Source organism: Chaetodon auriga, chromosome 5 (genome assembly GCF_051107435.1).
Source record: "Chaetodon auriga isolate fChaAug3 chromosome 5, fChaAug3.hap1, whole genome shotgun sequence".
NCBI classification, from domain to species: Eukaryota; Metazoa; Chordata; class Actinopteri; order Chaetodontiformes; family Chaetodontidae; genus Chaetodon; species Chaetodon auriga.
In genome coordinates this window covers 16,512,873-16,538,843 of record NC_135078.1, presented here as the reverse complement: position 1 = coordinate 16,538,843, position 25,971 = coordinate 16,512,873, and the positions used below count along the sequence as shown (strand labels likewise).

General features: G+C 42.4%; 1 protein-coding gene across 5 annotated transcripts in view; it reads right to left on the bottom strand.

The window, feature by feature from the left end:
• Positions 1–24,322, bottom strand: part of sh2b3 (SH2B adaptor protein 3) — a 49,863-nt gene extending 25,541 nt beyond the window's left edge. The window contains exons 1-2 of one of the 5 annotated variants that reach the window (XM_076731534.1): positions 24,014–24,322; positions 7,520–8,743 (exon numbers count right to left, since the gene is read on the bottom strand). In XM_076731534.1, the coding sequence (XP_076587649.1) occupies positions 7,520–8,713 (1,194 nt within the window). In that variant the 5' untranslated portion in view covers positions 8,714–8,743; positions 24,014–24,322. Of the gene's footprint in view, positions 1–7,519; positions 8,744–11,085; positions 11,197–13,037; positions 13,059–24,009 lie in introns of those variants that run through there. The other 4 variants (XM_076731535.1, XM_076731536.1, XM_076731539.1 and 1 more) reach the window with 4 other exon arrangements.
• Between the last annotated feature and the right edge of the window lie 1,649 nt (positions 24,323–25,971).

Genomic DNA, 25,971 nt, shown 5'->3' with positions numbered 1-25,971 from the left:
CTAAAAAATAATCAGAAGTTAGTTGCTGCCCTAATCTGTGCTTTACCAACCTCCCAATGACCTCCATGCCAGTGCCAAGCATGGCTGTTGGGAAATCAAGAATCTCATGCAACCGTGCAGACCTCTGTTTCATCAAGCTCAGAGGTTTAAGCAAAGGACAGAGTCACAGTGGGCTGCCATTTCATTTCAGACTAACATTATACCAACCAACCAAAGATATTGTTGCCAGAGGGATTTTCAAACTCAAAGCCAACTGGATGGCTGCCTCAGATCTGGTGATGCAAAATTAGAAGGAGGGGTGGACAAGTTCAGACAGGTCAGCAGAGAGAAACTAAAAAGCAGAAGCTTTGTGGAAGAAAAAAAAAAAGTTTGAAAGTTACAAAAGTTTAAGTAACCTATTCATGGAGCAAAAAAGACAAATAGAGGAACATCTACTCTCATCTACCATTTATGAAACCTTTACAATCTGTCTGTATGATATTCACGGTACATTATACGATGCTCATGTCATACAATATTCACATGTGGTGAGCAGTTAGTGTATGAATACACAAGCATGCATGTGCACCCACGCACATATCTATATCCATTACATGACTCAGTCAGTCACTTCAAGGCATAATTTCTAGGTTTCATGAAACTCAATCCCTGGAAAGAGGAAAAGATTTGACTTTGTGGGTGAGATACAAGACGGTTATGATGTAAAATGAAACTAAAGTCTCTCTGAAGAGATAATCTCTGCTCTAAATACTGGTATCAGCAGAGGCCGACTGGCCATCTGGAAGTTCTACACAAATCCAGACTCTCACTGCTTCCAGGATGCCTATCGGCTGCTCGGTCTTTGCCAAATACAAATTGTTGGAGACCAGAATATCATATCTGAGAGAGACCAAAACAAACCAGAATCCTGGGAGCAGCAGATGTCACTTAATTTTTATTAGGGCCACAACTAACGATGATTTTCATTATCAATGAGAACTGATTAGTTCATAAACACAACTGTGACACAATAGTGGAAAAATCCCAATTTCCTTTAGACCATCATAACATATTCACACATGTTGTTTGAGTATTGAATATAATGTAACATATTCACATTTGAGAATTTTTGGCTTTGGTTTTAAGAATCTTTGCTTGAAAAATGACTTAAAGTGATCAATCTATTATTAAATTTGTTGCCTTTTAATTTTCTGCGGATGGATTACTGAATAGTCTCAGCCCTAAATATTATTGTCTCTCATATGTGTGTAGTGAGTCCTTTTAATTAATTATTTGGTGTAGCTTTTATGACTGTTCAGCTGATAAAGGCATTAGGGTTGCTATATAATTAGAAATCTCAAATAAGGGTTGGATTACCCAACATGCATATTAGAAATATCGCATAATCACCACTGACTAGTCTGGAAGTAGTATCTCCCATAGAAACAGTCTTATACAGTGAAATCTTCACATCAGTCAGAGGTACTGAATTTTTTCAGGCTTTAAGCAGCACAGAGTCTCACCTTGGTCATGCTCCAGTAGCTGCAGATACTGTTTTTATTTCCATTACGTTATTTACGTTTTCTGTGATCTGGTTTGAAGGAACAAAGAGATTTACTGGTCTCTCTGACAAGGAAAGACATCGTGATTTTGGTCATGTTTTATGGCTCATTATGATTTAAGTTCTATTGTTCTGATTAGTTCTTCTGGATGAATGACTATAAGAAACTGGAGTTGTTTTAGGAAGGGCACCTTTTGTGTGGCTGATGATATTTGTTGAGTTATGCTTTCAGTGAAGTGTAAGAAGTTATGCTCATGTCTGACATTGCAATAACTTGCACGTGCATGACACAATAAGTCACTACGTGTGCGACCGAGGAATCTTCTCTCAAAGAAAAATTGCTCGGACACGTTTTGTAAGAATTCTGAGTTAAAAAATAAAAATAAAGATTTAACGTGCAGCGGACCTACACACACCTCGATCTCGCTCTGTCCTCCTCTTTGCTGGCTCGTCTACCTGACTTTCAGTCTGTCTTTCTCGTGTCTCCTGCTGTTGTGTTTCCTGTTTCTCTCATGGTTGGTTTCATTCTGTTTCTGGTACAGCTGACAGGGCCCATGTGTTCAGAGCTTTAGTTGTGGTATGCAACGAGAGCCAAATTAACGCTGCATGTTGCCATATGAGAGACTGAAGTACAACAAGTAACACAGAACAGATGGACACCAGAGTCTGGTTGTTGAAGTATTTTCCACTGATGTTGCAAACTGCTCTCTCACTGTCAGTGAGAGAGAAAAAAAACGTGCACTCGAAGAGAAACACGGCATAAATGCAGAGAGAAGAATGTGTAAAAATAAATGTAAATACGAGAATGCATAAGCACGTATATTTAGAGGCATTTGAACTTCAACTGTGCAGCTCCGACTCTTTTGGTTTAATGAAGCCTAACGCCACAGTTAGCTTATTTTAACTTTTCTGAAGGCTCAAGATAAGTTATCACATGACCCCCAATGGGATGGAAAGGCGAAGACTAAGCTTTTATGTTATATGCCAACATACATAAAGACGTTTGTGAGAATGCAGAGAGAGAGAGAGAGAGAGAGAGCACAAACACATACAGAGAAGGACAAACTCCAACAGCAATGTGATACATAGTGTAGGCACACGTACACACAAGCATGAAATGAAACCATGTGGGAAAGATTAAGGATAGAAGAGCTGGAACAAACACATGCAAAAGCACACACACATGCGCGCGCGCACACACACACACACACACACACACACACACACACACACACACACACACACACACAGCTGAGATGAGAGGGCTATGATTAAGATGAAGTCTACAGGAGGTCTGAGGAAACATATCCGCCATCAGACTGCAGCAGTCTGTGGGAACTGACTCTGGAAGACAGAATACCACGATTTTCCTGGCAAGACGCTAACCTTGTCTGTAACCTTGACTACTGTGCGTCTGACGAAAGGAAAAGTAGGACTCAGTGTCGTAGAAACAGCTACCTTGCTGTTGTGAGCAAGTCAAAGCTGACGAGGGCTACGAGATAAGTCCAAGACTAGAGGAAAACTGCATGTGAAGATACCGAAAAGTAAGCGATATATCAGAACCAGTGTGACACATTTTCCACTTTCTTCTGAGTGTTTTGGCGTATGAACTAAATAATCTAAAATAACATAACACCAAGACATGAATGTTAATTGTTTATGGGTCATGGTGTGAGTTTGTTCTCGTCCAGATACTTGAGGCCAAGACGAGATAGGGAATTTAAGGTTGAAGTCTCAGACGCCGAAGGACATTATGGAGACATCTGCTCGTTTCAGCTGACATGACAAGATTCACTTCTGCAATAAAACAAGTGTTACATCGCCTTGGCTTGGCTATTTTGCCATTCCATCTCCAAAACAGAACAAACATAACAAAATACAGACCTAAAACCTGCTTATATAACTGCCAGCTTGAGAGGCATGAACAAGTACAAGTACACTGTCCTGAGGAAGGAAAGGAAATTCAATTGGGAGGACTTTTAATACATTCAATTAACTTTTGTGGTGAAAAATGTTTGTTTTTTTAATTGAAAAACATGACTTGCGATGAATGTTGGAATTATCCATCTTCACTGTAACATCACTAAGTTTCCTACTTTTTGCCATTGCCAGTATAAACACTATGAACATCACAGTTTGTATTGTATTAATGTTTCCACAGTTCAAATGGATGCATGAAAGAGACGTGTCCTCATAAATGAAAGCTACAGTCTCTGTTTTCAGTTCAAAACATGACTGTAAGGACATCTTTGCAGTCGTTTGTCAGTAGTTTGTGTTAGTTTGTTTGCTTACTTCAAAAAGGTCAGAGAAATAACCAGATGTGATCATTATAATGATTTGTTGACAGAATAAAATCCTGGACAAGACAAACCTTAATGAAGTAGGGAACTGTATTTTGGTGCATTCTGGAGACAAGCTTTCACCCTCTAGGCTTTGTGAATTAAAAGGTTAAAGCTGCATTTAGACCGACACTAGTGCTGCATCAAAAAACTGGCTCAAGTTTTGCCCTGACAGAGCTCTGTGCCTCGACTGGAGCTTTCTCACGCGAATACATTATCAGTTTCCATGCAGCTTCCTCTCTTGTGCTAAATCAGCTCACTGATATTACTGCTGTTTCTCACACATAGACACACGCACACTGAAAGATCTCAATAAAAATACATATGAACACTACCCATGGATTGTTATTTTCTGTGCAGCCAATGTGCGTGCAGCGTGCAGGCATGCATGCTCACACACCTACATACGCACACAGTCACAGAAAGAGGCCACAGATGTGTGAAACCCGAATTTACATCCACAAAAAAGAAACCGAACCAACACAATATACAACACAGCAAACCCCAAGTTTGTGTGTTTCAATTACATCTTTTAGGATTTGAGCGCATTTCCTTTTTTGTGTATGTTAAAATGTGTGCATGCACGTCCACAGCTCTCATTCCTTTTAAGGCCATTCTCAGGGCCTTAACTCTCTGCCCTGCCAAGATTACACACACACACACACACACACACACACAGAAGACAGGGGGAGCAGCAATGCAGTTGGCTAACTAAAGCAGCACTACAATCAGCCAAGAAAATCCTGCCAATGCCTTCCCATTCGAATATATATGCACACACATACATATACACACACACACACACACACACACACACGCACACACGCACACACGCACACACGCACACAGCTCTGGCTCTACCATCAACTGAATTACCTCACACACATGGTTAGGGCTGCAGCTGGCTGAGGAGTGAGGGCTGCTAAATATAAAACACTACAAGCACACACAATCACACATACACATGCATGCGACTTCTTTTTCATTGACCTCCATTTGTGCCAGAATACACACTTGCACACACCCAGAAGAGACTGAACTCTGCTTCCAGTGACCTTAGATGGCGGTGGCTAGGACAGCAGTCAAGTTAGCCACTCTGATTACTGGTTTGGGGATCTTGGGGGACTGGGTGTGCAAGCACATGCAGCCTTGCAGCTGGCCTCATCTGGAAATATTGCAGGGTTTTATGCCATGAGGTCTCATGCGGTGAGCCAAGCATACATATTAGAAAAAAAAAGACATCCTGCTGTGCAGTGATGAGCTGTCAAGCAAGGTCAGGGGAAGGCAAACTGGTCTTTCTTATTCTCAACCCCCCCAAAAATGCAATTTATTCAAAGAAATATACTGAAATGTGACACTTTAATATTTTCTGATTGTTGAGTTGAGGGAGTAATCATTAAGTAATGAGTAGAAAAGTTGTGACTGGCTGAAGCAAACCCCAAACAAACAGGAAATAGTGTAGGAGGCATATCAACTCACCAAAGAGTAAAAGAAGACATGAATGTTGCAGATTCTTTGAGGTAGCTGAGCACAAAAATGGCTCACTGGATAAAGGCTGTGCTACATTTAGACATAAAAATGACTGTATTATAAAGAAAAGTGCGACAGTAATCAGTGAGGCACAGACAGATTCAATCTATCTTTACCCATACGAACAGTAACTACATTTCATAAAGCTTCGTTAACTGGGCTGAAGGGCAAACTATCTCTTCCCCATCTGAAAAGATTATCAGTGTGAAACAACTAATGGGGTTTTAACAGTGACACTGCTACTCGGCATGCAAGGCAAGAGCAGACGTGATGCTCTGATTAGTTTTCATTAGCCTAAGTTCTGACAAGACTAGAAATATCATTCTTTGCTTTTTCAGCTCTGCTCAAGCCAAAGCCTGCTCAACATCACAGCACACTCTGTAGCTTCAGTTAAAAAACAAACCAATCACTGGAGGCAAAGATGTGATGAAAACCACCAATACAACACACAGCTTTCTGAGACAAAGCTAAATGTCATCACAGCTTTGGTCTTGTTTTGTCATGTGGCAAATTGTACAGCAAAAGGAGCTTCTTAGATGCGGCAAAACATCGTTTATGAAAACAAAACAAACACAGAGAAAAGAGATGATTTGAAGAGGGAGGGGGGAAAACCCCTGTGACTAAAACAGCTGGAAACAGGAAATGAAGTTGTGCCTTTGTGTGTGTGTGTGTGTGTGTGTGTTAATTTAGAGTACATACATAGATTTGCAACACAGCCTGGCAAACTGACATTAACCAACCCTTTAAAGACTTCTGTGGGTTTCCAGCTTATTGATGAACACAAACAGATCTACAGAATTATCTGTCTTGCACAAGATGAGGAACTCGCCAGCTGTTAAATGCTTCAGTGCTGTGCAGAGTTCTGAGAAGAAGCTCAACAAACATTTGCAAGAACTGCAGACACACAATCCTGTGAAACACACAGGCATCTGCTGTAGCAAGAACAGTAAGACCGAAAGTGTCAGCCATTGATTACATGGTGCATACATGCAGTGACGCAGAACATGTTTGTTGCGGCTAAAGTAAATGTCAATAATCAGATAGATCACAAATGTATGTCAATAAATGTCATTTGTGGCTCGACAGGGACTAATTAAAACACTGCTGCATTGCAACATATGCACAGGCTGAAACTGAAATCCCAATTGCATCTCTGGACACAACTTAAGTGAAAAGTTGCAAATTTTGAGTGTTACATGGAAAGATGCCACTCATGTCTACCAACTATGAAGTTTGAGCTATGCTGTGATTAGCTTAGCTTAGCATAAAGACAGGAAGTAGGGAGAGGCAGCTGGGCAGACTCTGTCCACAATAAGAATAATAATAATAAAAAAACCTGCCTAAAAACACCTCTAAAGTTCACACATTGTGGTTTTGTGGTGTTAGGGGTGGGGGTTGCATGGTAGTACCATTTCTTGGTCAAATATGCCTCGCATGGACATGGTACTTAATGTGACATTGGTGTGCTGAGATGAAAATGGTATCAATCTTCTCATCTCTCTTTTGGAAAGAGAGTTTAAGTATATTTCCGCAGTGTTGAACTAATCCTTTAGTTTGTGACATCACTTTGTTAAATGTCATGATGTCATGTACTGTATTCCATTATTGCCCCCAGTATGCCATTATAGACACCCAGCACTGGTCACTTGTCACTGTAGATTTTTATATATTTTGTATAAAGAGACTGACAGAGACCATATTCCCCAAAGCTAAAACCAATGAAGCATGCACAACTAGCATAGCAAGTATGACACCATGTGCAGACTGTGAATGCTACTAATGTTATTAACACAATAAACTTGATGGCAGACAATAAAAATGGTCCTAATTCTTTGGGAATATCTACATATATGGAAAACATATTTCAGCTATTACGGAACTGGATGTATAATTTTAACTTCCTCTCTTCTTCCTGGGTAGTTAATGTGCTGTTGACGTGCTTTTTAGACACCATTGATAAGCACATAAACACATTTTTTTGGAGCAGCAATATCAACCAGATGACACTATGGGTGGGCGTTGACACCCGCTATGTAGTCATATAACCAAGAGCTGTTTGGTTTATATATAATCTGTGTGTGTAAATGAAAACATGAGCAAATGTTTCTACCTTTGGAGGATCATAGAGCTCCAACTGGTACCTCTCCCCTCCTCCTCCTCCTCCTCCTCCACCTTGAGCGTCCCTGATCCTCCTGACCAGCAGGCGGCAGCGTTGCCAGCGGGGCTGAGAGTCTGAGATAGTGTCATCCACCAGCAAGTACCTCAGTTGGCCTTCTTTACAGCAGCCGCTCACCTCTGACCTCCTCTGCCTCGTGCTTCCGCTGCGTAACCAACGGAAATGATCCAGGAAGTGAGAGGCTAAGCCAGCCATGAACACATGTGAAGAGGCCGGGGGCGTGGCTTCAGAGTTCAGACAAGAGGAAGAGTGGGAAGACGAGGACGAGGATGACACGTCCTCATTTGTGGGAGAAATCCCACCCACTCTGTCACCATTATTTGGAGGATTGTTGTTGTTGGCGGTGGGGTTGTTCGGAGACAGGTCCTGGGATGAGGGGGGGCTGGGGACAGGCCGTTTCTTGAGAAGCCGTCTTACGGTCTGCCGGATATGACTGACAGAGAAATGTGTGACATCAGCGTGGCCAGGATTGGAGGTTGAAGATTCCGAAGAGTACCGTTCAGATACCTGACGACGATCATTGCCAGAGACCTCCTCGTTGCTCCGGCTGCGAATGAGCAGTGACCCGCTGCCAATACTACGAGTTGACCCTCTGAGCACCACCGGGTTTCCTGATAAGGAGTTTCCTGCAGCACATCGCAGCGGCTGCTCCTGTTCTCGACTCACCACCACCGGCTCCACTTTTGGTGACACCACAGTAAAACGAGCAGCTCCTCCACTTGGCCGGCCGGCCTCCCGATAGTCCTGCACGCCAGACAATGAGGTGATCCGCGAGCGACCTATCACGGCCTGCGATGGAAGGGGAGAGACCACCTGAGCGGTGGAGGGGGCACTACCAGTGGCTGGAGAGCATGTGTTCTGGCTGAGCGGCGTGCCATCTTTGTCGACCTCGCAGCAGAAGTGCTGCTGGAAGAGGTCAGTGAACTGCTTGGAAAACGTCTCTGGCGGGAGCACGTCATGTTGTGGCCGCTCTCTGGCGAAGCTCCGGTAGTGTCCGGCCAGCTGCCGGGCTGTGGCGATGGCATGCAGCTCGCAGAATTCCCTCCAGCCTCTCGGGGGTGCTGCCACGCCTGGGCCTCCTCCTGCTGTTGTGGTGGTGTTGGTTGGATGTATAGTGTTACCATTCATTGCAGTAACCAGACCGGCTGAGAATCACTGCTGCGAGACAAAGAAAGTTGAAAATAGACAGAAAGAGGAAAAGAGGAAAGGATGGTTGGAGGGGAGGTGGGGGTGAAGGAGTCGATTTGGAGACAAGAGTTGAGGGATGGACAGTTTAGAAAAGAAAGAAAAAAGATGATTGGGGGGACAAACAAGGGAGAGATATGGAAACATAATTAGAGGCAAATCAAGATAATATGGAGTATTGTGCAAGAACAAGAGCACTAAAGATGGAGCTGGTGAAAGAGTCAGAGCATTTCTTTGAACTACTTGAAAGTTTGAAACAGTTTGAACATTGAGGAAGGGCAGCCAAAAGTCTGATTTATCTGTATTCAATCTTAAACAGTCCAAATTGGATTACACGAGCCTGCAAAGAATCTCTGGAAATCAACCAGTCATAGAGTATCTTAATAGATAAGGAGGACCACAGTTCACTCAAAGGACAAAGGACCATTCGATTTGTAGAAAAACAGTTGATTGAATTAACGAGCAAAAACATGTTAAGTGCACATATTTAAGGAAAGCTGAAGGAAATCTTATCCTGCTGTTGAGGTGAATAAAGAGACAAAGTGAGGGGAATGGAGTCAGTAAAAACCAGTTCCAGACTGCACTGATATGAATGACAGAGACTGAAGCATTTGAGATGAATGAAAACAGTAATAAGTCGGACAGACACTGAATGAGGCCCTGACTGAGGAAGTACGGTTAGAAAATTTCTCAATCAACCACACTGCCTGCTTGGCCATCTTGTGTGTGTGTGTGTGTGTGTGTGTGTGTGTGTGTGTACACATGACCTCTTTCAATGTTCCTTCAGCTTTTTTAGTTGTTTCTTTTTTTCAAGATGAAGTTTTCATTATGTCAAGACTACTCCATAGATTGTGAGTGCTTGATTCTACACCCCAATCTCTTGCTTGATTTCACTCCTCTCTCCTCTAAAGAGCGGGAACTTTGTTAATAAAGCTTAACAAATGGTTTAAGAGAGACCATTTTCACACCGAGCCTGACCCTGATTTGAATTATTTGTGCTGATGAGCTCTTTTCTCCAAATGCTGCTTGGTTAGGAATCTGAAAATAAACCAGTCCTGGTCCCACAGTGAGCTCTGTGCATTAGATGTTCAGGGTCAGATCATGGTCTCACTCCACATGCAGCAGATGATGATACAACATGCTTGTTTACCCCTTTAAAAAAAACAACAACAAATTTCTGACTCAACTGGCAGTTGAAACCTTTGTTAAGTTGGACGACCAAAAGTGAGCTCATTTTTTGGTGTTGTTTTTTTTTTTAATATCTCTTGGCCACTCTTGGTCTTGTTTGTGAGCAGACTGTAAAGATGTGACAGGAAATGAAGGGAGAGAGAGGAGAGGGATGACATGCAACAAGGTTTCCGGCCTCCTGGGCTCAAAACACAATGTTGCGATTATATAGTGAGCGTCTTAATCCCCTCAGCTATCAGGACGCCCCTCTATTTGTCCTGGGGTCCTCACATAACGATGTCCTCACTGGCCACATAAATACATCATAATCAGTCGTGTCAAAGCTTTGCCATTATCGCTCTGTGCAGAAACAACATCCACCAGGCCTGTTCTTCTATGGTGCTTATGATCTTTCCTATCCCTCTTGGATGACTAAACGCTGCTTTTGTAATTAGAAAGACATGAGACAGTGGTTTAAGAGTTAACCACATAGTTACACAGAAAAGAGGAAACAGGATGCATTCCTAAGCATTCAAAGAGAGCCCTACCCCGTCCTTCATCTTTTCAAAAACCCTCTTGCCGTTCCCTGATGTGTGTATACACTGCTGACCCGCAGTACACTCAACCCATAGTTACAGATGATAAGTAGGAGGAACGACACATTTTCAGAGAACCACAACAGGCTTGAGCTGATGCAAGAGTGGAGCTTCTTGGTTTATGCAGACAGCCCATGGATGGTATAATGTTGTATAATCAGCCACAGAGTTGCTAGACCTTCACAGTACTGTGATGCAGCAAAACTGTGATGTCTATATGCACTTAAATTAAGTTTCATGAGGAGGTTTTGTCTGATTATAAACTTTAGCATGATTGGATTTTGCAGTTACATCTATTGCACAGGGTGGTTGAAAATATCTCATCATTAAACACTCACTGCCAGACAAACATTGATGTCTAAAGAACCTGAACATGTTTGAAAAGATCCCAACATGCAATATATAACAACTGCAGCTCATTCCTATACTGCTGTACCCATGCTTCCCATAAATGAGCTGCTGAACACCAGCTCTATAAACTCAAAATAAGACACAGGCCACAGTAGATGACGTTTTTATCACTCTCAAACTACGTGTGCCTACAGTACATACCATCTTCCTCCAGTGCAGCAGAGAAGGGTCTTTTCTAAATAGAGGAAGTATGTGTGTGTGTGTGTGAGTGTGTGTGTATGTGTGTGTGTGTGCATACGGGTGTGTGTGGGTCGGTGTGGGGGGAGTCATAGACTGTGGTCCAACAGATCACAGAAAACCACAAGAAATAGAAGGGGGGGGGTCGTTGTGGTCGGGCCAAACATGGAGCAACATGTCTCGTTATCTCTCCGCTAACATCTCCCTCCCTCTTCGTGTCCTAAACGACGACATCCAGAGAAGCAAATTCGTAAGATCTTGACACACAACAAGCTGACAACTTTTTCATTAGCACCATCACATATACCAGGGGACACGTACGTCAATGAGGGAGCCAAAACTTGGCAAGGTGAAATATTGCGTCACTTAAGTTCCTGGATGTGTCCTGTCACAACAACTAATTCCCTTCCTGTACTTTTCGGAGCATGCTCAGTGCATGCCCCCTTGTGCCCCTCCAGCTGGCCCCCCCCAGAAGCCTGTTTCTATCTGCCTGGCCAGCCCAGCGATGACTCAGCACTGACTGGCTACGGCACATGCACACACACACACACACACACACACACACACATACACACACATACACACATATACAGACACACACTTCCTCTTGCCGTATCCCTCTGGGGGCTTGGCCGTCTCTGTTCCCATGGTTTTCCCTTTCTTTTGATCCTCTGTGTCCTCTGGTATGAGGATCTCCAGATGTGTTTGGATCCATGCTTCCTTTACTTTCACCTTGACTGAGGGTCTAGCAGAACCACGTTCAAGTTGTGAGGGAAAACAAAAAGAGTCACACAGTTTTCTGTCTCCTTTCTCTGCTCTTATCCAGGACCTCTGACCTCTACTTGGTGCTCTGTTATCATATTATTGTTTTGCTAGACAGCACTCAGCAGGGGATGACAGAAAAAAATAGGCCAATTCAAACACACTAAGCTGCAAATGGAAAACATTCCTCCACAATAGAGCCAATGTTCCTGCATTCCCTCCTTTCTGTCTTCCTCACCTTACTCATCACTCCCTTCTCCTCCTCCTCCTCCTCCTCCTCCTCCTCCTCTCTCTCAATGCCTACATTCTTCACTGTGGCACACACACTTGCACACTGATTGCTTTCTTCGCCTCTCTCATGTGCTTTACAGAAATCTGGCACAGCTTTTCTCGCAGTATCGACGCCACAAGCAGCCGAGTAAACGCTGCCCTAAGCAACTAAGTGGCTAATGTCAGCACCAGTTGCAGGTTTGTTGGCAAGAACCAAAGTATAGATACAGTCTGTATGCTCCAGCTATCACTGTGAAACTACTGGCTGAGCCACTGTTGTTTAAAATAGCAAACAGACAGTGACATCAACAACTCCTGGAAGTCATTTGCCTTTATTGAACAGATGCATGAGTCAAACAGGTGCAAGAAAAAAATATTCTGCCAGGAAAGCAGCTTGTGAGTGACTGGCATTTACAGAAATATAGAGCATTCTCTGTATCTGAAGCTCTGACACGAGGTCCACCACATGTGAATATGAAACAATTACTCCATTCATGGATTACTTGATACAAAAAAAAAAAAAAAAAGTCAAACATTATCTGCTTTCAGCTCCTCAAATGTGAAGATTTGCTGCTTTTTTATGTGTGCTCTCACTGTAAAGTGAGTATCTTCATTTAGGGTCAGACAAAGCAGCAGTATGGAGAATCTGTGACGAGAACACAATTTTCTAACTGTCATTCAACAAACTTATCACTCACTAATCACAAACTGATGCGCTCCCACCATGGACGTTATGGAGGTCATCTCCTCTGCAGCTCATTCACGGAAGTTTAGACTCTGATCTGAATTGTATCAAGAATACATTTTAACACCCAGATGGGTAACAAAGTGAATACTAGCTCTATACCACTAAAGACAAGAAAAATGAGTAGCACATCTCTTACCCTGCCTCATAACTTTGTTGCTCCCGACACCAGAAGTGGAACTAAACGAATGCTTTTTTACTTGGGGCAGCCAAACACTGATTTTAATGAAGCAGGAAGGGGAACAGGATGCGTGAAAGACACACGTGAATTGATCTTGTCAGCATGCGTAACCTCATGACTTGTGTCAGCTCACTGAGTTGATTCTTAACACAACACAAGCTTAAATCAACCTCAGGACACACTGGGGGGGCGAATGTGTGGTGCTGTGGTATGTTCGCTAAATACCCAGGCACCAGAAGAGATGAGCTACCAGCGTTCCTATGGTAGCCAGTAAACAGTATCCTGGCTGTGGCCTATTGGGAGCAGAGCCAAAACGCAATTTTCTTGAAACCAACACTGTCTTCAGACTGCAGTGCCAGCACAAACATAACCACTACAACATTTCAAAAAAGAGCAGAGGTGGCATTCGTTTTTGTGCGAAACTGAGAAAATAAAATCTACAAAGACACAAAGGCTGAGGCTTATACAACACAGAGAGAATTATCAGTGCTGCTGGTGGAAGCCCTGTTTCAGGGAGGCCCTATTTATATCTCAAGAGCTTGGTATCAGCTCTCACACACCACTGTGTGCTCCCTGTTGTCCCCAGTTGGGAGCAGCTCTTGTTTGATGCAATGGATGCGGACACACACGCACACACAGGCACAAAAGAGGTCTCTGAGCTTTCAGGACATGTATTCATAGCAGGTGGCAACTGCCAGAGTGGCACACTAACTCCAGTATGAAGGTGATATAAGAACATCATTTCTGATGGTTGTACAGAAAAACTCAGTGGAAATCAATGGAAAAGACCACCAACTTCAGTAATTTACCAGATAATTAGGTTTTAATCTTAATCAGTTACTTATAATGTGCATTCTCGTGATTTTGACATTATTATTATTATTATTATTATTACGTCATTAAGTTGATGTTGAGGTGTACAGGGGACATGCAAGTGTGTGTAAGAGAGATTTACTGAGAGCTATCTCAAGCTGAAATTATTAGTCAATTGATAGAAAATTAATCCTTAATTCTTATTTGCAGCCTTGGTGTTATCCTTCATCTCCAGCTCTACATTGTTTGGATTTTCAGGCTACAACAACTGACATAAGGGCAGCGAACAGTGCGTCCCACCTCAAGTCTTAAAAGGGTCAATCGCAGAAAGTTATGCATGACATCACAGAGACTCCCTCCATGTTTTCACAGTCATACTTAAACATGCATGACATCTGTTTTTTTTTTCTTTTCACACACGCAAAGAGACAGATGTGTATATGAGTAACTTGGCTGAAAATGTGTGCACGTGTATACCTGCATGGACCGTTTGGTTGTTCATTACTACAGAAATAGGATGTGATCCTAATCTTCATAGTCATTACATAAAATGCAATTTACAGCAAGCCACATCCTTCTGACCTTTATATAGCCCTGTCCTTATTACCAAGATCAGCCGGATCCAATCTATTGCTTACGACTCAATTAGTCTGCATGGCATCAAGGCTCTCTGAGACATCAAACACTCTAGTTTTTCCCGTAAAAACTGGAGTGGAAAAAATAAATAAATTAGAAGGAAAAAAAAAAACGCGGCAACATGTGCATCACAAGGTTTGGGATGAAAAACAGATTTTGTTACCACCTTTGAATTTCCATTCTCTGAATCACTGAATGAATCACAGAGCCAGGCATACATTTACAAAGCAGGGAGAGTGAGTGAGTGTGTGAGTAGAGGAGTTAGGGGGTTATTAAAAAGAGAGAGAGGTGGGAGGAGAATCAAACAAGAAAAGGAAGAGGAGGCGACAGAGAAACAAGAGTCACAGGGACAGACAGAGAGAGGGATGAGGGGATAATGAGAAGGCAGGCAGGAAGTGAGAAAAAAAGAGAGGAAGAAAGACGAGAGGGGAGGAGATGGCGCCAGGTTTGTGGGTGAAGGTCCAGGTGGCAAAACTAAAGAGGAACAGAGACCAAAGGATCTTTGCTCCGCTCTGCCTGGGCAGCAATCACAGAAACAGGAAGCCCTGCCCTGCCCTGGCAAGCAGCGAGCAGTGCACACAGGCAGAGACACTGTACAGGCGTGCACATATGCGCACGCGCACACACACGCGCGCTTACATGCACACCAAAATGCACTCTTACGTCAGGGGTGGAAAGAGCACTTATTTAAGTACAAGAGCCGTTGCTTGTGATTGTAATTACTTAGTGCTGAAAGCTGAGAGCGCACACATGGAGGAGACAGGTGGCGCTGAAGAAAGACAATTAAAGGTGTGTGGTAAAGTGTGCTCGGGGATATTTACCAGATTAATTTGAGACAACGGTATATTTACCTCGATAAAATAAGAGGAGGTTTCAGAGGAGAAACGACTCAGCTTTTGCAGAACAGAAAGGGAAACAGTTGCTGTAAAGCCAGACACATTGCCTGAAATAGCACACAGCTGTGATGTCTACTGACGTTGTCACGTTTACGTTATAGAAACACTAAGACTTAAAGGAATAGTTTGACATTTTGGGAAATACATTTGTGCACTTTCTTGTAAAAGTGAAATGACAACTGACTGATACTGCTCTTTCCAAAGCTGCACCTAGCATCTATTTTCAATATTGATCAATCTGGTGTTCATTTTCACATTTAAACTACAGTCAAAATCCTTGTATGTGCACACATGCTTGACCAATAAGGCTGATTCTGATTCATCATTTGAGTAGTCATCTGTAGAAAGAAAAAAATCTGTTTCTCACTATCACAATTTCCTAAAGCCCATCATGATGTCTAAAATAGTCTTGTTTGACAAACAGTCCAAAACCCAAAGTTATCCACTTTAAGATCACATAAGACAAAGAAAAGCAGCCAACTCTCACATTTGAGAGTGAATTTGAATTCAGTCATAGTAATATTAATTGTTTTGGCTCTAGTCCAAAGGTAAAAAAAACCCACCTACCATCATATCTAAACCTCGCTAATGAACACATTATATTTTGAATGTTAACTGATACAAAACAGAAAGTTGACAGGAGGGCAGCCATGCTTCTCTCCATCCAGCATGTCGTCTCAGGTCCACTCCGCTACTGCATAATTAACCTCCCACATCTCTCCCCTGCAGCTGACACCAAGCCATACCCCACTACCACAGCAGGGAATGAGCTCAGTCAAGATGGCTGACAATCAAGGTCAAACTGTACAGATTGTCCTTTAGGGCACGACCTTGGGCGTTGCATGCGGAGTGGATTTTATATCATGGCACTGCACTCGATGAGGTTCAACATATTTGCTTTCTCCATAGCTAAATAATAGCTCACACCATCAAAATGCTATTGTGCTGCTGCTGTGCAGAAGGCCTTAATTTATAGGTCTTTCCACAACTATTTGAGTGAAATGTTTAGCACACATGTACAGATTTTTACAGCCAAGATGATAATCAATATGGAAGTCATGATTATTTATCACAACCATCAATTCATCTTGTGTAACAACATAATTTCACTGCACTGACTTTGTTTTACACGACAGTTTACAAAAGCAGAGCATTAAAAACCTGCTTGGATCAAGTTTCATTGACGGCGGAGGATTGCTCATTGCCTTACGTGGACAAAAATAAAATCTTGAGCAAAATACAACAGGAACATCGAGGAGAACGAACCCACAAGCAACTATTATGCAAGTCTGTTATCAGAAGAAAAAGGCCAGACATTCCCACCAAAACAGTTACCATTCAATACTGTTATGACAGGCCCAACAGGCTGTTCCACCACAGCACTTAACACAAACTGACACCACGTTTTTCATGCCCTTCACTTCATGTTTTATACTTGAGTGCGAGAAGCTGCGACGCATCGGGCCAAACTTGCATAACCAGACAACAGCAAGATGCAGCAAAAAGTGCTGATTGATCGGCGACATAAAAGAAGAGGCCGACATGAAAAACAACTGCAGTTGCAGGGATGGGGATTGGCTGGGTCTCCGTGTTCCTGTTTGTGTGAAGCGAGATGTGAAAGAGCTTTGATAATGAGCAGAGCAGAAAGCGAGACGCACACAGCTTACATAATTTAAGAACATATTGTAAAGGAGGAAGTAGTGCTGAAACATGAGATAAGGTCGGCCGTAACTTCCCATAACCCGAGGAAAGCATCAGCTGATTTGGGGTAAAACAAGAGACGGGGAGCCTGCAGCTACATCGAGCGTCTGTTACAAATATAAACAACCAGTAAACGATAAAATGTTAGATCTGGGTGTATATGTATGACAAAGACATGCAAATGCTTATTTGTGTAAAGCCTGTTGGAAAAGCTACAATACTTATTATACTGATATACCCACATGGCATAAGCTGAGTGGCATGAACAACCTTTAAAACAGAGACTATCGTTTGATAAAGGAAAACAAGAGGCAACGACAGCTGTGAACTAGTGAAGTTATCTTTTGTGTTGCATATGCCGTTTGTTGTTCTGATGTGTAGGAAAAATACTACAGGGTACGTAGGTTGCTTTTTTTTTGTTTTGGTTGAGAGTGTTCTCTCGCTCGGTCCTACATTCCCATAACAATGCAGGCTCCTACACAACACAATGCTGCTATTCTTAAGGCGCACAGAAATAAAGCCCAGCCACTTTCTGGCCATTTCCTGTGGTCTGGGAACGGAGAGAGGGAGGCAGGTTGGGAAAAGAGCGAAAGTGAAAGGCTGGATCTATGATGCGAAGGAAATTGCACAGCACTAGCAAGGATGAAAAGTAGGAAAGCAACTGTAGGCCGGAGTATCAAGACCGCGTTCCTCACTAATACTGCAACACAAACAAGTATGGGATTTACCTTAAAAGAAAACAGTATATATGATGATCATGTGTCCAATAATTCCCAATAACCAAGTAAAATACTCACTAACAAGCATCTTTCCAGCTGTCCGGCATCCTACCAATGACTAATACAAAACGTCTCTGCACAGTCTATCATTATCCAGCAAAGACAGACCCTGGCATGTCAAGGAAATACTAAAATATAGGGCTCCCAGAGACATAATGACAGGCAAAAAATGAAAAGAGAAGTTCAGTTTTGGCTTTGGCCGCACGGATAGATGTGATGTGTGAGGAGGGGAGACTAAAGGAATGAGGTCGGGTCAAACAACCCTTTTTTTCCTCCATGTTTGGTCCATTCATTACACCCTGCTGCCGATTCAAAACATGTTGGGACAAATTTTATACTAACATAGTTATCATACGGCTCAATAACGATATGGCATCATTAAAATTAAACTAATGTTCATGGTAAAAGTGTGTTTTACTAGAACCAAATGCTAAAATTATCCTGAAAACACAGCGGAAATTGCAGAATTTGGTAATAAAAACTGAATCAAATGTAAAACGCAGAGTATTGCGAAAACTGCCAAAATGTGGACACACACACACACAGAGTCATGTCAGAGAGAGAGAGAGAGAGAGAGAGAGAGAGAGAGAGAGAGAGAGAGAGAGACAGAGAGAGGCAGCAAGAGCTCATTGCTTCAACAAACTCTCAGGAGTGCAAACGCATCGACTTCGTGGCCGCTTGAGCAGAGTCAGATATTCTGCTGGAAAAAACTGAAAAAGCAAAAAGCGACATCCGCTTCTGGTCAAGCATCGTAAACAAGGAGGAGTATTGCCCAAATGTGAGAGAAGCCTCCATCACACCCACTTGCCTGGTGTGTTCGAGCTGCATGCGGAGGCCGTCCTGCAGGAGATCTGTTAGATAAAAATAGCGGACTGTTGTCTTATATCCAATTAACTGATTATGGCTTAAATTTGTATATTTTCTGATTGAAAATTAAAACTCATTCAAGCTCTGCCCAAGTCTGAATACTGTTTAAGAAGAACAGAATGTGGCCATACGCATAATCGTGCGAGCGTACTGTGTACACTGTATTAAAATGAAGAAAAACTGAATGCACGCTCAGATCCTTTTTCCTGCACACAGACTTTGACAAAACAAACACTAACTGACTGTGCATATTACAGAACATTAAATACGCATACACTGAATAACTAAACAGTTTGAGTACGTTTCTCAGCTACAAAGCCACCAAAAGCAGACCTCAGCTTATTACTGGAACCCTTAAACACAGGTTTAGTTTCTGAAAAGCTGAAAACAGCAATCCATCATTCACAACTCGGTGGAGTCAAATCAATACAATTCAGCCAATTCAAGCATTCGAGAGTCAAATGTTCCAGCCCGGGAGAGTACGACAGACATCTCTGTCTGAAATCCACAAGCTCTTTATGAATGAGTCATCCCTGCTCATGATGTGATTCTGATTCATTGTGAATTGTGAAGAGGCATGAAAGTATTTAAGTTGTGAGATATCAAATGAGTGTGTGTGTGTGTGTGTGTGAGAGAGAGAGAGAGAGAGAGAGAGAGAGAGAGAGAGTGTAACTTGTGTGGGGGGCTGTTGAAGAGGGTAAATGAGTCCTTCGGCCACTCTGATCGGCTGTGAATCATCTGCAGGCATCTGACTTCCTGGAAGGCTAATTCAGGAGTTGCAAACTCTTCCACATTGGGACTCATGAGGAGCCAATTGAGTTTCAGTGTTTGCATTTGCACTTGAAAACACTACTGCATCTCTAAAATTGTATGTCTTATTCTATACCATCACTTCCTTGTAACTGTTCTTATGACATGTGCTACAGACCTCTTGGCCAGGTCACCCTTGTGAAAGAGATCCTGATCTCAATGGGTTTTTATCTGGTTAAATAAAGGTTAAATAAATAAAATTTACAAAATACCACTTTCTGACACAGACGCATCTTCCAAGAGTCTTGTTTTTAGCTGCAGTGACAGAAAAACTGTGCTGGTGTTTGGAATAAACTTGTGCAACATTATGCAAATTGTGTGTTTTGCCTGAGAATATGTTCCTACTTTCACTTCAACTTAAAAATGACTCCCATTTTTGCTAAATACACATAGACAAAGGAACAAACACACAAGCGTTTTGATGCGTGTATGTATGTAATCCACTGATTATTTTCTCAATTCCCTGCTCAATTGTTCGGTCTATGATGTACTGTGAAATCATAGCATTCACAGTTACTCAGAGCCAGAGGTGCTGTCTGCGGTTTGCTTGTTTTGTGTGACCCACAGTCCAAAAGCGAAAGAAAAATTACTTAAGCAATTAATCTATTATCAAAATAATTGCTGAGTTAATTTCATAGGCTAATGTGTAAACACACTGAACGTCTAATGACTGAAAAGCAAACACTGAGGGGGTGCTTGGGGAAAGAAAACAAAACTCTTGAACTGCATCCTCACTGTGAACACACACACACACACACACACACACACACACACACACACACACACAAATCCGTTAACGTATTGCTACTGCAGAGCCTACAAGCACACACATTTTCAGCGACATCCTCATACTGCTGAAGCTAAATCGGGCCTATAATCAACATTCTTCTAACAACAAGAACAGGGGCGCATTGAGGTAAACACACGCAAATACACACACAGTCTCTAATTATTGCTGCTTTGGAAAAAAAAGACACAGGCACGCAAGTCTGTCCCCCCCGAAATGCTTGCACAAACGCGTGCACACACATGCAAGAACTTAACTCCACTGTATGTTGTGTGTGTGTGTGTGTGTGTGTCTGTGGTGAGAAAATACAGTTGAGTCTGAGATTTTTAGGCTTAGCTGTTTGGGTGGCCAAGAGCTCTTTAAGTCACACACACACACACACACACACACACACACACACACACACACACACACACACACACCCACACACACACAAAGGTTTCTACTGACACCAGAAAAGAGCTTTCTTTTTCTCCCATTTTCTGCCGTAATTTGTGTCTTCCGTCTTTCTCCACCGCTCATCTTTTGCAGATTCCTGCTCTCGTCTGTCTGAAAATCAATCTCTCATGGTTCCTCCTTCCCTTTCCCCGCCTTCCTTGAAACCCTGAGGGAAGCAGATGAGCTGGCATCCAGTAACATCTCAGTTAAAGACAGGGAACCATGACATTGTCTGATCCACGGCTGATAACCGAGGCTGCAGAGTCCACCACCACATACACACGCATGCATGCATGCGCATCAATGGTGCATTATGCTTCAAAGATGTTCCACTAATCTAAGAAGCTACAGTCTTCTCTTTCAAGGAAATACGTCTCCGACAGCTACAGAGACAATATTGTGTTGTGGTGCATAAAATCCCCAACCAAGTAATCTTGTCAGGTTGGAGAAAATCCTATTATAATTATGCTGAACAAGTGTCATCCCCCTCTCGAGGGAAAGTCCAAGATTTTCCAGTGCTGAAAATGTAAAGCAGAATATCATAACTCATGATATTCAGATGGTCATCAGCCCTGGAAAGCAGAAATCATTTTTATCAGTATCGTGTGGCTGCGTGTTTAGGTTTGGCTGTATTCATGGTAGGCTGGGTGCGGGGCCCCCTACACATTCACACAGGCAGAAACCACACTGAGCAAAAGAAGTAAGGACAGCACCAAAGTTCAGAAAGCCTGCAGCGAAGAAAACAGTTCACTGAAATTCATCATAAACACCAGCAGACTGTATGGGCCAATTAGGGATCTGCAACGACACATAACCTTTAAATTACAGTCTGGGGTTGACACAGTTAAACCTGTCTGCCATGGAAAATATTATGTACGCTTTAGCTGGCCTTACTTCCCCACCCTAGAGGCATGTTTTTCTGTCTTTTGTGCTTCAATGGCTCAAGGTGTTACAACTGTCACATCTTAATGACTGAATCAACAAAGAATGCTAACACCAGCCTGTTGCTGGGATTGCTACAGAAGGTAAATATGTGTCCTACAAATGGGTTTTCTTAGATTATATACAATTTAAAGAGGGCCTGGTAATATGACACAGCTGGCAAGCTGATAATAATTTGTAAGGGTGGGCGTTATGATGACATTTACAAAACAATGCAAGGAGACAAATCTGTCAATCGATGGAGATTACGCCACACTGTTGATACTGTGGCAGCTATCCCTCTAAGATGTCTGGGTGTATCAAGACGATTGTGGGTAACGCTGCAAAACAATGTGCTCATCTGCTTGATGACAATATAAGACTTTGATTTGTACAGCATTTAAGTTGCTGAATTAGCTACAAAACAGGCATTCCTGACTGACTGTTTTATTGATGAACAGTCGGTCCATTGATTTTCATGCATTTTAACAACAGCAGTGCATCATGCGCTCAGTTTGGTGTCATTCAGTTTGCTCCAAATTCCCAAAAGCTATCCCGAGGAACAGCACATGTATACATGTGCACATTAACACGTCAGTCAGGCAGCTAACGTTAGATTTATCATATTTAAGCCGGTTAGCTCATAAATTGACAAAGTGCTGGCTGTCTCCAATTGCGGCCTGTTGTATTATTGTGATGGAAAGTGGCTGGCAGATGGAGGAGGCCCTCCCAAGTATATTTTTAACATTTGAGAGTCACTGTATGGATATTGTTATATAAAGGCGGTGGAAGAAGTACTCAAATCCCTTAGGTAGTAAGTTCCAAGTGGAAGTCGTGCATTCAAAATGTCACTGCAGTGAATTATAGAGGTATTACCAGCAAAATGTACTTCAAGCATCAAAGTCAAAGTACTCATAATGCAGAACAGCCCATCTCAGAGTGTGCCATTACTGTGTGAGTATGCGTGTGTGTATATCACATAATTTGATTATGAGTATTGACACATTTGTGTGTAGGCAGCATTTAATGCTGCAGCTGGTCGAAGTGGAGCTCATTTTTAAATACTGCTGGATCGTCAGGATCTATAACAATGCATCATATATTATATTTGTTGACCATTTGTTTGGTATGTAAAATCTTAAACTCCAAAATAACTAGAAACTAAACTATCAAATAAACATAAAGTAGTAGTAAAAAGTGGAATTCTCCCCTCGGAAATGTAGCAGAATATGAGTATAAAGCGCCACAAACTGGAAATAAAAACTGAGTACGGTACTTAAATAAAAGATATTAAGGATTTTAAGAGTTGAATGATAAACGACTATTTTGGTCGAAACATTTGGGAACCACCACAACTACACACCTGCTGCCTTTCAAAGCAAACAGACAGAGAGACACCTTTTACTTTGAAGGAGTATCCTCCTGTTCACAAACCTGTATTTACACACACACGCACACACGAGATATGAATAGAAGTAGATCCCTCTCCAAAACACACACACACACACACACACACACACACACACAAATTGCTGTTTTGATTTAGTGCTACACAACAGTGGATTGTGAAACCAAGTGTCTGCTCCCCACTTGTTCCTGTTCTCCATCCAGCAGTCATGTGGGGTGACCACTGACCCCAGCACGCGCACACTCACGCTCGTGCAACACATGCCATAAACACCAATAGCGTTCACGTTCACGTTTCAAGAACACACTTACGATCGTGCTGGGTGTTCATGGGTGAAATTACAGTGGGGGGTCTGCTCCGGCTCCGTGTTTGGCCCATTAACACGCATTACTACATAAGTCACAACAGGTTTCATATTACGCTATCACCATGGCGACCTCCATTGATAGACTTGCGCCAAATAATGCCACAGAAATTCACACAGAGTAAAGCTTAGTGACAAAAAGCACGTGTTGTGTGCATCCTCAGTGCCAAATGTCCTCGCTGGTGTGACGCCAGGAAAGACAGACAGGACAATCCTGACAGGACGCTACTTTTAACAGAAAACTTTACTTTTTGAGCAAAAACATTAGCGCCAGCTCCACCAGGCGCGAGCCAGAAAGAGGCAGAGCCCTTTAAATTTCACGCGAGCACATTTCTTCGACGATTATTAGTGCAGAAAAAACGTACTTTTGGACGGAAGCAATGTCCCCATTACTGCTCCGGTTCGTTATTTTGGGATTATCACCCCATGTGGTGACGTTTAGAGTTTAGTGATGTTAAAAGCACTTTAAGATTAGAGGGTAAAAAAAGCTGACAGAAGCTCACAACATACTCACGTTCTCCGTTATCTCGGATGGGCACCCACCGCAGCACGACAACTAACCAACAAGTTGGACTTCGCATAACGGAAATGTGTCGAGAAGCATCTAAAGTAACTCAAAACGACGTCGGCGGGGAGCAACAGAAAGTGGACATCAGAGGAGAAGCTGCGAGCCGAAAAGCCCGTCGCTTTCTCTCTCATCGTGAATGCACGCGATGGTTCCTCCGCGAAGAAGAAAAAAAAACGAGGAAAGAAAACTTTCAGCCACGAACTTCACGCGGAAAAAAGTGGCGACTCCTCATTTCCGCTGTCAAAAAAATGTGCCACGGTCCAGCTTGTCAAGTCTGGGGAAATTTACAACGTGGCTTCCGACTCTGTCTTTTCAAAATAAGGGACGCAGCGCCTCTTCGCGCCGGGACGGACGAGTCACCAAACCAGACGCACCCACTAGGGGGCCCCTGTGCACGAACGACCTGTGCACCGTCACCTAACTGCGGATCATCATCCAAACATAAATATGATCGCCCAACAAGTGACGCTGTGAATCATTGTGGGTGATGCAATAACTCTATCTACATTCATCTATCATTAGAAAAGTGAAATACCAACGACGACACGACGCGATTTTTGATTTTACAGAACATTTAGAAATGCAGCATTTCACTTGGAAAAGGCAAATATTACTTTTTTGTTAATGCCTTGTGGCTTGAGAGGTTCAGCGACGGCGCATGTGCTTCCTTGGAAGCTGTAAAATTCATTGCATATATTTTTGTTTGATTTAATTGATAGGCACATATTTACTTTGATAACCTAATATGTGTCTAATCGAATAAATTATCAGGAAAGTAATCCAATGTTATGTAAACCCAAATATACAGAGGGCTGTCTTTTGTCTAAGTAAACTGCAAGCTGATTTAGCCCAGTTTTCTTAATACACAGAGTAACGATAAGTGTGTACAACACAAGGAATATATCCTTGACCTTACATATTTACACTCAGTTTCAGGGTTTTTAGGCCTGTCATTTCTATCAGTGTGGGTTGGCAAGATAACAGAAACGGCTCTTTCTATAATGCAATATATTTCAACATTGCCACACATCCTCCAAAATGATCATCCAGTTGAACACATCATAACCTTTATTAGATTTGCTATGAGACTCTCGTGTTAGACTGAATCAGTTATGGCTAAATGAACCCAATAAACTTAAGTGAGAGTGTATATGTACAGAATATAAAGCTCTGTCACCCTTTTCTTTCTATTTTTGATGAATTGGTCAATAATGAAACATTTACTTTTATGTTGAAATTCCAGACAGGAAGTATTTCCCCTGTTCTCTGAAGTTGGTGCTGTCAGCAGGCCACTGGTCATGCATGGTATGTGCAAGATTCAGAAACTGTCCAGGCTCCATCAAGAGGTCTTTTCAGATACTGTACATTTACTTTGAAATCTGTGGATGTCTGTCACTGCTGTAATAGTTGTTTCTGTGGTGCCACGACCTACATTTTTCTTATGATAGAGCATAAACTCCTTACAATAATTCCTTACACTGATGGAGAACAAATGCAGATTAAAAAGATCATTTTCCATCTTGTGACATGACACTGTCCACTGCCATCGCAACTCAATGCACTTTACAAGCTGATAGTGCAAGGAGATGACCTAAAGCAACACATTTATCTTCTATATTTCTGACTTTTAAGTAGGTGAAAACAAGGTTTTAGTTTACTACATAGGAAGAACAGGGAAAATTAAAGCGCAAACAGTCTATCTTGGTTGACATTAGAATATTTTTTTTCTGCTCTGTAGACTCAAAGTCCTGCTGGTTTTTGTCACCGGAGGATAGATTACACTTTCCTGTCCCTCCAGGTGCAAAGTATTGATTTCTCTAAAGTTAAGGGTTTGAGACTAGTTTAAAGCTGCTGCATAGTGACACCTGGTGAGCGAGAGGCTGAATAGCACCAAGGACGCGTGA